Source organism: Festucalex cinctus, chromosome 1 (assembly GCF_051991245.1).
Source record: "Festucalex cinctus isolate MCC-2025b chromosome 1, RoL_Fcin_1.0, whole genome shotgun sequence".
NCBI classification, from domain to species: Eukaryota; Metazoa; Chordata; class Actinopteri; order Syngnathiformes; family Syngnathidae; genus Festucalex; species Festucalex cinctus.
In genome coordinates this window covers 9,533,690-9,547,781 of record NC_135411.1, presented here as the reverse complement: position 1 = coordinate 9,547,781, position 14,092 = coordinate 9,533,690, and the positions used below count along the sequence as shown (strand labels likewise).

Below are 14,092 nucleotides of genomic sequence, written 5' to 3'. Positions count from 1 at the left end.
ATAACAACAGAACCAAAACAGTAAATCAAAACAAGGAAAAGCCAAACGTGTCGTCGATGTTTCTCGTCCCTCCAAATTGAACGCATTCAGGATATTTGAAAGCACGTTTGCAAAGCGCCGCCTACCTAAAAATGAAGGATGAGACGTCGGCGCTGATTGGACGTCTCCGCTTGGGGCCTTGCTCATTTGCATACGCTCATCCTCAAAATCAATAAGTCGTCTCTGGAGGGTGTTGACTTTGCATATCGGCGGCCTCGTGTCTTTGTGCGGACAACGACACTTATTGGCCTCATAAAAAGTGCAGGTTTTCATTTCTTTTTTTAACAAATCAAAAAAAGCGAAAGGAGGCAAAGACAGAAAGCGGGTGAAGAATTTGAGCGCTCACGCTGCGAAGCTGCGAGTGTTAAAAGATGGAAGCGGTATTTGAATTGGAATGTCACCGTCGCAGCTGGAGTCCTTTCGCATTCATCGGAAAGACAAACGTGTCATTTCACATTCTCCTTCGGATTCATCTCAAGGGCAGCAAAAAGAAAAAAGGAAAAAAAACAAAAACAACATATGGTGATTTGTTTCTTTGCTTTGAAAAGCGATCTCAATCAAAAACAGTTTTTTTTAATGTCTAACTTGACCCCAACACCGGACAAGAGTGACAAAGGCAGTCGAAGGCAGAAGTCGTTGAAAGACGCAAACACACACACGCGCATGACAACATCCCGTTTGCAGAGCTCGAATTCCAAAATGTGCTTGTTCAACAAAGTCCCGACGTCTTAACGTGGATCTGCAGTATCATAAACGCGGCCGCATTTTTTTTTGACTTTATATAAACTGTAAACAAAAAAAGGTGATGTTTTATTGTTGATTTTCTTTCTTTGTTGCGACAACCTTTTCCACATGACGCATGTGTGGTGCACGTATTATTATTTGTATCCACTTGGGGTCGCCAGCCTCGCGTTCCGCACTGTAGTATCTGTGACTTTGAATGCGTGTGGCTTCAAAAAGTGACACATTGCAAGATGTTTGGCGAAGGCAGTGAAGATTTGGCACATTTTACAAAAGGAATGCACGATCCTTTAACATTAGAAAGAAATGAAAATGCAAAATTATGCCGGCAAGAAGTTTCAACAAAGAAATAATCTAGCAGAAACATATTTCCAAACTTTTTTTGTTTGTTGTCGTTTTTTGTTTAGTGATAGTGGATCGTCCCAGTGTGCTGCGGAAGCAATGGTGCACTTCAAAGAAATAAAAAGCATCCTCCATCTTGTGTCTTCCCCGTTTCAGGATCGCATATCATCAATACACCAATTGGTATGCAGAGAACGCCCACATTTGGCATGCAATTGCGTATTTTTATTCATTTTTATCCAGTATTTGCTGGAAAAAAAACTTCAAGAAAGCATTTTGGGGCCAAGGAACTATGTTGGAGTGAGTTGATGAGTTTCATTAAAATTGAAGTCAAGTCAAAAATATGGTTAAAAATGTTCAAATTGTCCTTTAGTTAATCAGTCAAAAATAATCCTTACGATATTTTCAATGCGTTTCCACTAGTCTAAACATGGAATTATGGTTAATATTTCTTGTGTAAAATAACAATTAAGCTGGAAAAAAAAACACCCATTTGTAGCTATCTCAGTGGGTGGCCATTTTGTTATGTACTGCCCGCCTGCTGTCGATTGACATCACAAAATGGCCGCCTCTAATATGGAAAAAGCAAGTGGATTATAAAAGGAGAATTCGAAACAAAAACATTTTGTACAATATGTTCCATGTAGCTCCACTAATCAAAACACGGTATTCTGATGAATATTGTGATTGTGGAATATGAATTAAGCAAAAAGTTTTTATACAGCTCAGAAGGCGGCCATTTTGCCACTTGCTGTCGACTGAAAATGACATCACAGTGCCAAAGGGCTCAACCTGCGAACGTCACATGAACCAAACCCAGAAAACAGGCGAGTTGTGACGAGCCATCCATTTTGTGATGTCATTTTCACTTGACATTTCAGTCCAGTACTGAACAAAATGGCCGACTCCTGAGATGGATGAAAACGGTTGGATTTTTCTGCTTAATTCTTATCCCACAAATGTAATATTAACTCATTCACTCCCAGCCATTTTCATGTTCTATTGCTATCAAAAAAAAAAAAAATGTGTCTCTTTCATCAGGGAAAAAAAAAAGTACAGTATATATATTTTTTATGTTTTTATGTTTTGTAGCAATTATCATTATTCACAAACCTGTTGAAAATACTGGGAAAAAGAGCTTGTTGCAACATGGACCTGGTTGATCTCTTATACTTTGCTGCCACCTGCTGGCCGTTTTTTTTTTATTGTAATAAGTACCATCGCTTTAAGTGACCGCTTCAGGTCAGAAACCGCATCAAAACCTTCATACAAAAACTCTAGCATAGAAAAACCTAAAAAACGTATAAATACGTTTTTGGGAGTGAATGAGTTAATCTGACTCGTAGGGCCACATTGAACATTTTATTGACCCCAAATGTTTTGACTTCCAATTTAAAGACATCTTACAGATTCCTTGGGGGTGGTACTCATGACAAACGGGGACCCAGCCCTGTCACAAGTTGTGGAGAAATACTGTATTGGAGTAAAAATCATGCCTTTTGGAAAATAAAAATTACAAACGTAAGGTTTTGCATGATCTCTTCCTGGATGACACACCTGGATGGCACAAGACATTTCTGGGAAATCCTTACATTACGTTCCTAGTGAGTCACACAATGTCGTGCTTTATCGTGATTGCTGCATTAAAGAACTGATTTCAGATCATGTCAACTGAGGAAGGGCAAAGAATGGTGAATAATTTTGAGGAAAAAACTGTGGAGAAAAAAAACGGGTACGTAAGTGTGGAACTACCAATATAGAGTAAACATTATTGATTGGCTGGCAACCAGTCCAGGGTGTACTGCCCAAAGCCGGCTCAGATAGGCTCCAGCACTCCCGTGACCCTTCTGAGGAGTAAGCGGTCACGAAAATGGATGTATGGATTATTGACTGGCAAATGCATTTGACATATTTGGAAGTACGTTCAAACGTAGCCTACCCGTAGGCTAAATGCTAACAAATTAGCGTTTTATCCCTGTTAAGTTTAAAATTTATATATTGTTATATGTATTTGCTAAAATGCTTCACACTCATATAAAAGTATATTAAGTGAGCTGCTTTCTTCAGATGAACTTTACCAGACAGTGTGGCTGTGTTTAAAATGAGTCACACCGTCTGGACAGAAGCGAAAAAACGAGAACTTTCATTGCTAATGGATAATCACATGCTTATTTGCAACACACTTACATCCAAGCAGACAGATATGTTATTCTAAGATAATGCAGTGTTGCACTTTTGCGCTTTCCCCACCCCTTTAAGTAGTCTATTTTTTGTAACCGGACAGGAAATAATCCCCAATAAAAAGAGCGGAAGCAAGAGATTTGCCAGAGCATCTTTGACAGCTTGTACCTGGCAACTCTGCTCTCCTCGCTGCGTGTAAAAACGAATAAGTCTTGTCTTCTCGTCCTTGTGTTGTCATTCTTATCTATTTTGGTGTGTAAACCTAACAATCCCATATTGCCCACGGCGTATTGACTTTGCTTGCACATACTCAGTGGCATTATAGGAAATAAAATGCAGAACGGAAATCAGGTGCTGGAGACTGAATAATAAATCATCAAAAGTATCAATAAACATTGTTTAGTTTAATTTTCAAACATAGTGATATAATGTAGTCGAAATGATATATATATTTTTTAAGTCAATGCAACTGTGGCCGTTATGGTAAAAAATGCTAAGTTTTTAGCATGTAGCCTACAAGCCTGTTTGAACCACTGACCTGTATATGTTACTTGATAGCTTGATAGCCCATGTTGAAGCCACAGGGCGGCCATCTTACTCCTCCCATCTCGCGTGTAGACTACTGTATAAACTATACGTACACGTACAGATTTGACATATACAGGCTCTTAGTAGGCCTATAGGGTTGTAGGGCGGGTTTAGGGGGTTTTGTGGTGGGGTGGTCACTATTTTTTTAATAAGTAGACAGGATGTGCTGCTTTAAAGACCCGCTTTTTCCTTTATCACTCCGTTCCTTAGGCCCCAACATTAGATTTGACAGAGGCATCTTGTTGATTTACAGGTATACTTCTTTCATAAAAAAATAATACGTTTCCTCCTGTAAACATCTTTAAGCATCTAATTTTTTTTATACATGTATTTAAGGCAAGTTGTAAAATGTCTGAAGTCCTCTTGGAAATTTCAAACATCATAAATCATGCTGTTTCTACTAAGTACTAGGGATGTAACGATATCCAAACATCACGATACGATATTAGCACGATATTGTGGGGAGGTTGGCGATATTTAAAAAAGGTCACAATATTGTGGGGAAAAAAATAGCTCATACAAAAAAAAAAAAAAAAAAAAAAAAACCACAATATTGTGCTTTTGTACATAATAGCAATGTATATAAACTACCTACAATCTCTAATAATATTGAGGTGCTTACTTGTTAATGCACGTACACGTTGAGTTCCTCCACATATTATATTACGTTCCCCTTCATCTAACAATTAGTGTAGATTTGAAACATAGAAGGGCCAAAACATCCCTAATGAAAATTCAATTGAACAAAAAAAGAAATCTGTCATGACTGGGTCATGCCAGTTTTAAGTTTGGGTCATGACCGTGAAGTCAAGTGTCTGTTTTGAACTGATGTAACTGTCATCTGGTTTCAACTGGAAAAACGCTATGTGATGTCAGGAGCTATGTGACATCAAGAATCTTTAATCCCTTTATTTGGTCAACAGCCAATCAGATAATTCCATGTCAGTCATGTTACATGTCTAGCCACAACCAATCAGATCGATTCCTTGTCTATATAAGCCTTTTGAGAAGTGTGTGTTTGTCGGATTATTACCTCGGTTCCTCTGTGCATCTCCACAGCCTAAGTTGGCTTGGCGTCTCGTGATTCTCGATTCATTCTAATTGTTTCTCGTCTAGTTAAGTTTGTTCAACAACTCTCAATGTTATGCGAATAAAGAGTTAAATCTTATTTGTGTCTGCGCTTTTGGGATCCAACCACAGAACGTAACAAAATTAACCACCAGAGGATGCTAGAACTGCACAAATGGAAATAAACTGGACTTTTTTTTTTTTTTTTTTTAAAGATGGCCTGCTTTTAAATATCATGAATATAACAATGATGATATTGTGGCAATTTTAATATCACAATATCACGATATTGCCCTTATCTAAGTACTGTCTCAAATGTTCTCCAATTTCAATACTGTAAATGTTTAGGATTGTATGATCAGAAACGTTTCTTGGGAGGAGCAATATGGCGGCCTCGTAGCTTCAATAAGTCTTGGCCTCTCGGCTATCCAGTAATAAATACAGATCAGTGGTTTGAACGTACTTGCAAATACGTTGAAACATATTCAAAAATGTTTACTACACATTGGAAGTTCCACCCGTCTGTAAACGTGCAATATTTCAGTCAAATGAATAAAATGACATCTGTAATGTGTTTCTGTGCTCCGCCATCCAGCTCGAACGATTGTGAGGCCGACGGACGAGCAATTTGAAAGGTGAAACGGCTCATTTGCGTGATCGCACTTTTGTCGTTCTGCCCTGCGGCAACTTGACCACCGCTTCTGTTGCGCTCGCCAAAATTCTGACCTGTAAAGCCTGTGAGGACGGACGGGCCCCACATGTCATTCGACACCCGACCACTGGCGAGGGTTTTTACGGCGGGGTAGTTGGGGGGGGGGTCAGATCCGCTTTCTCCCACTGCGAATGATCTCACCAGTTATGCATCATCGCGATTCGTACCTGGTCCAAAAAGTGCCGATTTGGAGACTTGATGATTCAAAAGGGATCAGCATGTCACTCGTATCGGAGCATTAGCGAGCGATTAAAGCACTCTGGCGTTCTATGGTCAGTTGTCAACAAATAAATAATACCATCAAATCACTAAGTGCCATTAAAGGAGGACTACGAATTGCATTAACGAGAGCGTCTTCCTCTCCCTATGGAGTGTTAGCGTTACACATTTGGATCTCCAATTACCCCACACACCAGAAACATTAAAACATAACACGATCAGCTCTAAAACAGTGTCATATTATAGCGAGAGATGAAAGACAAGAGCGCATTTTTGAATACTTGTAAATCCATTTTTTTGTTTTCTTCTCATCCGAACCCAAAAGAAAGTCCGTCCAAGTTCTTGATACCAAGTGTGGTTTTGGCAGCGTAACTTAACAACACCCAAACCTCTCGTCTCCTCTCCCCCCCCGCCCACCATTTCGAACCCTCACCAAGCCCAAACCCAGTCCCAACCTCAGTCCCAGCTTTGCCGCTCTCAAGGCTGCCGCTGGCGATTATCGCAGCCGCAGCAGCAAAAGCAGAAGCGGGAGGAGATAAGTGACGGCGGACGGAAGGTTCGGAGCCACCGAGCCTTTCACCACCTTCTTGTTTTCGGGAGGGTACGGGTACACGGGCCGCTGGGTGGTGGGGACGACGAGGCGAGGGCTCCGGGAACACGCTTCGTCGGTGCAAACGGCGCCGCTTCCCGAGCCGCTGGAATCGTCGCCTAACGGGCACAAAGAAGAGGAAAAATGAGACGGGTGCAAAACGGTGATAATTTCCTTGACGAAATATTGTCGTCACGGGAAAAAATTTGCCAGACGAAAATGTCATAAAAACTAAAATAGAAGCCATTCATTGAGACTATAACGATAACTAAGATTGACAATTTTGTCAATCACGAAAATTCACACGATCCAATCAGAAGGAAGGAAACACGGGTTGGAGAAAATTAACTGTTCAGTGTTCACTGCACTTTATTTAATGTTCAAACATGTTTACATTTGTTTTGCATCTGTAAGATTAATCTCAATAATGCACTTTTTTTTTTTATTTTTAATTTAGGTGAAAACTAAGTTATATTATTGTCAGTTCATTGAAACTATTACCGTCATAATTAAATGTGTCTTGCATGTTAAACTATATTTACAAATAGGTGAATTATAATTTTCTATATAAAAGTTGAAAATTATGCTGCAGGAAAAAAATCGACCAAATTGTCAATTTAGTCGACTAAAATTGTTCTTTATTTTCATCGACTAAAATTGGACTAAAACTAAAATAAAATCTGATGAGTAAATTATGACTAAAACTTAAATTAATTTTAGTCAAAAGACTACAACTAAAACTAAATAAAAATGTCTCGTCAAAATTAACACTGGTGCAAACGAGTTTATTTTTTAGTTCACGAAAGTTAACAATAGAACTAAAAGTACTAAAATTGAGAAAACAGATTTGTTCACAAAATATAAACAAACTGAAAATGCTTTTAAAACAAATAAAAAGGTAAACTGCATTTTATGTATATTTATTTTATACAGTGTATACATTATATTTAACTTGTAAAACTAACTAAAATTAAAAATAATAATAGAAACAATTCATGCACTACCGGTATTTGATTTGTGGATGGTAGTTTTGAAAATAAATAAATACATAAATAGACAAATAAATAAATAAAGATTTTTGATGAATTTTTACTCCACAATAATTACTGTCATTATTGTTTTGATCTTGCACATAAGAAATACATATGAAAAAAATGTAATACTAAAACTAATGCTAAACAAAAACTAAGAAAAAATAAAATGGGGCATTTTTGAAAAATAAATAAATAAATAAATAAATAAAATGAACAAACTCACTCTGAAACCTCGGTGATAGCATATTCTGCTCTTTTCTGTATCGTGTTTCTGGTATTTTTCCACAACATTTCCCATGCAAACACATCGAAGGAATGCATGTTTTTTTTTTTTTGGCTGCAAGTATCCCGTGAAGGCCATTTGAGCGGACCTCAGGACTGCAGCGGAGAGCACAAATGTCCTGTGGGTGCCGCCGGCAAGGTCAGCTGCGTCGGACGTCCAAACCTTCTGCTTCGACGTCGCAAAAAAAGCGAGATGAGCGGAGAACCCGCCTGCTGCGAAAACGCAAAGCGACGCGGGATGACAATCGTGTCTTGTCGCTCAATCTTCACTGCTGGAAGGTTTTCACATTTTGGGAACGGCTTCTTGTTGGAGTTTTAGATCTTCCTCGCTCGGATTTTCATTTTCCAGTGGACAGTTTCTGATTTTTCAATGGGTTCTTTTCATCCGATTTGTGAATGAAAACATGCGCCGGGAAATCAAACATTTGTATAATTTCATGAGATCGAATACATTACAGTGGCCAAAATGATTTTCATTAATGATGTTCTACTTGTTTTTCAGACCGATACTAGCACGAGTATTCCAATCCTGAGTTGTCACCGATATCGCTTGTACTCACGATTCATAAAATTTCCAAAAAACAATTTTTCTTCTAAAATTGCAGCAAGCAATTTTCTATTTTTTATTTCTAATTGATTACTAAATCTGGCATCAGCTGACGTTGCGAGTACAAATTCTTTGAAATAAGGTCTGGTATCGGACAGATATTGATACTGCTGCAATATTAATACAGTACGTTCAATACTATGGCTCGAGTTTTTCCTGTTATAAAAACTGGTATGTAGAAAATAGAAGTCAAAGAGCATTCCTATTTTGTGTACATGTCTCACAATAATGAGTGCACTGCTCATATTTTTTGTAAATATTGTATAACTGTCATTTCTAGAGCTGGGTTAAAAAAAAAAAATCAAAGAATCGATATCGAATCGATTTTCCTTTTCAAGTCTGATGATTTTAAAATATTTTTTCTTATAAATTTATAAGAAAACAAAATTTTAAAGGCCAATTTTTTTTATTTTTATTTTTTATTTGATTGTTTTCTTGATATTTACTGTTCATGTGAATTTAAAATTATTATCTTATGTTTATGAAAGACCTGACTTATTGTACTTTAAGACAAATGAAAATCATGTTTAATTTATATTTACAATTACTGAATGAATTTAAATTTAAATTTTGTGTTCTCTCCAAGTTACTCAACAATCAGCCATTCATATCTAAACCACTGGCAACAAAAGTGAGTGCACCCCCAAGTGAAAGTTATGACAATTATATTTGAAAATGATTAAAATGAAAGTCAAAACATGGGGGTGGGGGGTGTCCTCATATGTCATTGGTATGTATGTGTGTACCCTGCTTAAAACTCATTTACTCCCAATAACGTGTAAATATGTTTTTTTAATGCTCTAAGTGTCCCAAAGACGTATTTATACGTTTTTTTTAAAAAATTTTTTAATGCTAGAGCACACAGAAGAAAAAAAGCTCAATTACTTACAATTTTAAATAGATTTGTGAAAACTGATGCAACTTAGCTCTCTTCTAATGCTAATTGCTGCAAAACGGAAACAGAGAGAAACATACTTTTTTTTTTCCTGATGAAAGAAGAGACTTTAATCTTTCTTTTGATAGGTTCCGTGCTTTTATAGCAATAGACCACAATATTCTGTGGGCCTTGCAAAATCAGTCAAAATCCAGTAAAACAGCCGGGAGCGAACGGGATTGCGAAATGTGAAAATGGCGGCGAGTGAATGAGTTAAGATGCAGTACACCTGTGCGAATGACTCGATATACAAACTGGATACTCTGGGAAAAAAATAAAATAAAATTGGATGTGACATAAATCTCGTGTGACACCAGTCCGGGAGCTTTTCAGACATTTGCTCGTATCGTCGCTCCTTTTTACTGCATTTGTCACTTTTGACAGATTTATGACACTTTGTGCCAAAAGTTAGAAAGGTTTATGAGCTATAATTTACTTCATCCACAATGGGATACATTGCGGTCGTTCTCTGACCGTGCATTTACAGTTATTTTTGTGACAGCGGCATTTCTCTATATTGGATCTCCTTATATTGCGAGGCGTCCCGAGATGCTGGATAAACAGCGTTAGCGTGGCGCTAAGCGTAGCATCGTTGGACGCCATGTCGTACTCACTGGTGTCCTGGAAGTCGACGTCGTTGCCGTTGAGAGCGTTCTTCAGGCGGTGCGTCATGATCTTCAGCTGCATTATCTGCTGCCTGATTGCCATGTCCGGCTTGGTGATGTCAACTTCCACTTCGGGGTTGTTGATCTGGCTGGCCAGGCCGTCGCCGATGACCTCGGGGAGGTACCTGGCGCACGCAAAAATGCGGGTTTACCGGTGAGAACACAAGAAGAAAAATGGAACGTTTGAAAGGCACATAAACTGCTGGAACTTTTTGTCAGTATTATATAGGAAAGGGTCTGACTGCTCACAAGAATAGAAACAATGCAATTAATTAAATATCAATCCCAATTAAATGATCGCATCAATGCACTCATTGTACAAGTCACAATTATTAATTCGACTAATCCCACAAAACTCTGCGGGGTGATAGCAAACAATTCCCTCTTCTGTCTCTATTAGAGAGCCGTTTTACAGGCCAGGGCCTTGAGATGTGAGTTACATTGAGTCAAATAGCACTACAGTATAAAACTTCTGGTGTGCACAACTTGGCCACCAGGAGGCAGTCTAAGACATAAGTCATTCAATACCGGTACTGTACGTGTCAGCAACAGTAATAATATTTTTATTTATTTATTTTTTTGCAGTGGATAAAGAATATATGCATGTGAGTACGTGTTATATTGTCAGTCTACAGTCTAAAAATTTAAAGTGAATATATTAAAGGCACGGTCTTCCATTTTCACTCAGGAAAATGCACTATATAAATACAGGATATATACACATGAACTCCTTCTCAATCTACACCTCTGGGCTTCTGTTAATGTGTGGTGGTGATTTTTTTCCTAACGCCCCAGCCCTGTATTTTGACATTTTGTGTTTGTTTTGTCAACAGCGGGACGTTTCTGTGGACAGAAGCTTGTGTGAGTGAGTGAGTGAGTGAGTGAGTGAGTGAGTGAGTGAGTGAGTGAAAAAAAATAAACAAATAAATCCGTGCGTGCTGTCAAGTTGCCGCGGGAGTGACGTCATGCAGCCGACAAATTTGCCCAGCCCCGTCTGCCGACAGTGAGTGACACGCCCCCCCGCCACCACCCGCCCTGCGATTGGCTGGAGGGGTAAACAACTGTCTGTCCACAGAAACGTCTCACTGTTGACAAAACAAACACAAAAAGGCAAAATACAGGCTGGGGTTTAGGAAAAAATCACCACCACACATTAACAGAAGCCCAGAGGTGTAGACTGAGAAGGAGTTCATGTGTAAAAATCCTGTATTTATATAGTGCATTTTCCTGAGTGAAAACGGAAGACTGTGCCTTTAAGTTTAATTAATGAAATATGAGTTTATTAAACTTAATATATATTCGCTTTGGATTAACTTAAGTCAATCGTGTGTTACCAATTGAAACAATTTTATTAAGTTGGTCAACAATTCTATTTGTAATCTTAAATTGGTTCGACAATTCTCTTTTTAGAGTGGTACGTGTGTTTTGTGCCCGGAAATATGTTGCTTAAAACGTTATAACACAGCAACATTGATGTTAGCCCCTTTATGGCAGTTGTGCATTGTTTGTTAGTGTAAAGCCAAACTGTCTCAAAGCATAGCTTTGTGATTGTTTTAAATATACAACACGCAATTTTCTTTGTTTTAGGTTTTGTTCAGTTCAGTGGGAACAAGAACACATTTTGTATAAATAGTATCATTTGTCTAATTTGTCCGTTAGAAGTACACTTCAGCATAACATTGCATCCTTATGAAGAAAAAAATAAAACATTATGGGCGGCATAATATGGGTGACTGGTTAGCACGTCCGCCTCACAGTTCTGAGGACTCGGGTTCGAGTCCAGGCTTCGGCCTTCCTGTGTGGAGTTTGCATGTTCTCCCCATGCCTGCGTGGGTCTTCTCCGGGTACTCCGGTCTCCTCCCACATTCCAAAAACATGCATGGCAGGTTAATTGGGTTCTCTGAATTGTCCCTAGGTGTGCTTGTGAGTGTGGATGGTTGTTCGTCTCTGTGTGCCCTGCGATTGGCTGGAAACCAGTTCAGGGTGTCCCCCACCTACTGCCCAAAGCCAGCTGAGATAGGCTCCAGCACCCCCAGCGACCCTCGTGAGGAATAAGCGGTCAAGAAAATGGATAGATGGATAGATATTAACATTGTTTTTTTTTAGTTTGTAAAAGAAAATATTTGAAGTCCAACAACTTGTCTGAAATAAAATGTAAAATAAAATGAGCGTGCCACTGCCATCCACTGTCGTGGATGTGCAATTACACTTAACTCATTCACTGCCACATAGCACTTAGCAATGAAATTGTTGTCATCATTGTTATTAATAACAACAATGATTAATAACTATGAATGAAAACAATGAATAACTAAAACTAAATTCAAATTTCTTGTCAAAATTTGCATTGGCTGTTTGCTTGGATTTTTGACGTCTATAGTCGTCATTGGCAGTGAATGAGTTAATAATTACACTTTGTTCTAGCACATATTTTCCTGGTTTAGTAGGACTGGTTTCGTTTGAAATTTGACACAAAATTAACAAGCTAGCGCACATTTAAAAGATTTGAAAGCCGACCATTCGTAGCCTTGAGCGGACCCAATCCTCGACATGATTCATTTTGATCTGATAAGTAGAAAAGAAACACTGTCGGGCAGGCTGAGTCTTTAACTCATTGAAAGGTGGGCCACTTTCCATTTTCAAGGGTTCAAGGGTTCTCTCAAAGCCGCTAAATCCCATTTGGAAGTAGAAAGAAAGGCTTAAAAAAAAAAAGCGCTTGAGGCAAATGAAAATGAAGAGAGACTATTAAAGCGGAAGAGGGACGTGATGTCTCTGTCCCCTCACCTGGCGCGGGTCATTCCGTTCCAGCATCTATCTTCAGCGCCGGTACCCGTGGCCACTCGGTCGCTGCACAGCATCCTCGGGAGAGAAATCCAGTACGGCTGCATGTCCCTCAGCCTCATGGTCACGTCAGACACCTGCGGCACAGTGAAGGACAGCAGATGTTCGTTTTTTCCCACAAATTGAAGATCGAAACGCGGCCACGGCAACAAGTCCCCGTCCGAGCCTGCCGCTTTACTCACCCACCCAAACAATCATTCCCGTCTAACGACCTCATGAGTGGGAAAGGTGAAAGGAACATTAAACGGACTTAATTGTCTGTGCTTAGCAGTTCTTTCTGCCCCATAAAACATTCGGCGATATTGGCCAGACTCCGTCATCGGAGAGCAATCTGCGTAATATTTCTCAGCTCACCAGTCGGCCAAGTTTGTTCGCGCTGCTCGCCGACCTCTCCTCAACTGTGACCTTTTCGTTCTTCGGGAAGACGTCCACTTCTGGAGCGCCGGGTGATTTTTCTCGCAGCGGGCCGCACGCCAGAAGCAACTGAGATGTGAGAGAGGAAGGAAAGAAAAAAAAAAAAAGGACAGAGAGATATGGAGAGAGAAAAGTTAATAGAGAGTTGAGTTCTACTAAGTAGCACAAGGGCCACATTGAAAGGAAAGAAAGAAAAATAATGGTAACCCTATGAAGCCTGAACCATCAAATATACGAGATAAAATTACAATTCTTTGTAAATAGAGTATTTATTGGTCCTTTTGAACAAACAAAATATATATATATTTTTTGGACAATTAACTTCAATATATGACTTTTGATTTGTGTCATATTTGATACATCCGGTCACAATGCTTTAAATTCATACATTTATAACTTTTCAAAAATATAATAACAAACAGACATATCAAACATATTAGTATTTCCAAAAATCAGAACGAACTAGTGGTGTCAGGCGATTAAAATTTTTAATCGTAATTAATCGCATGACTTCATCAGTTAACTCGTGATTAATCACAAATTTTATATCTGTTCTAAATGTACAACAAAGGTTACAATAATTTTTCCCCTTAAGTTTTCATACTCATCATAAAAGTGGGAAAAAAAGTTAAACTAATAGAAATATGGCCACATCTTTTAGTCATTAATATGGTAATGTCATAATAATACATAAAATTGAGTTATAATTAAAATGATGTACAGTGTTCCCTCACTATAACGCGGTGGACTTTTCACAGTCTCGCTGTATTGCAGATTTTTTTTTTTAGTGCAATTCTGACTGTATATTTTTGTTTTACAGTAATGTACCTATTATA

The 14,092-nt window shown here is 38.6% G+C and overlaps 1 protein-coding gene across 1 annotated transcript in view; it reads right to left on the bottom strand.

Moving 5' to 3' along the window:
• Positions 1–4,425: 4,425 nt before the first annotated feature.
• The window catches only part of gpc1b (glypican 1b), a 131,480-nt gene continuing 121,813 nt past the window's right edge, over positions 4,426–14,092 (bottom strand). The window contains exons 8-11 of the mRNA XM_077515184.1: positions 13,197–13,325; positions 12,786–12,919; positions 9,951–10,126; positions 4,426–6,598 (exon numbers count right to left, since the gene is read on the bottom strand). Coding sequence (XP_077371310.1) covers positions 6,387–6,598; positions 9,951–10,126; positions 12,786–12,919; positions 13,197–13,325 — 651 coding nt within the window. The 3' untranslated portion in view covers positions 4,426–6,386. The remainder of the gene's footprint in view (positions 6,599–9,950; positions 10,127–12,785; positions 12,920–13,196; positions 13,326–14,092) is intronic.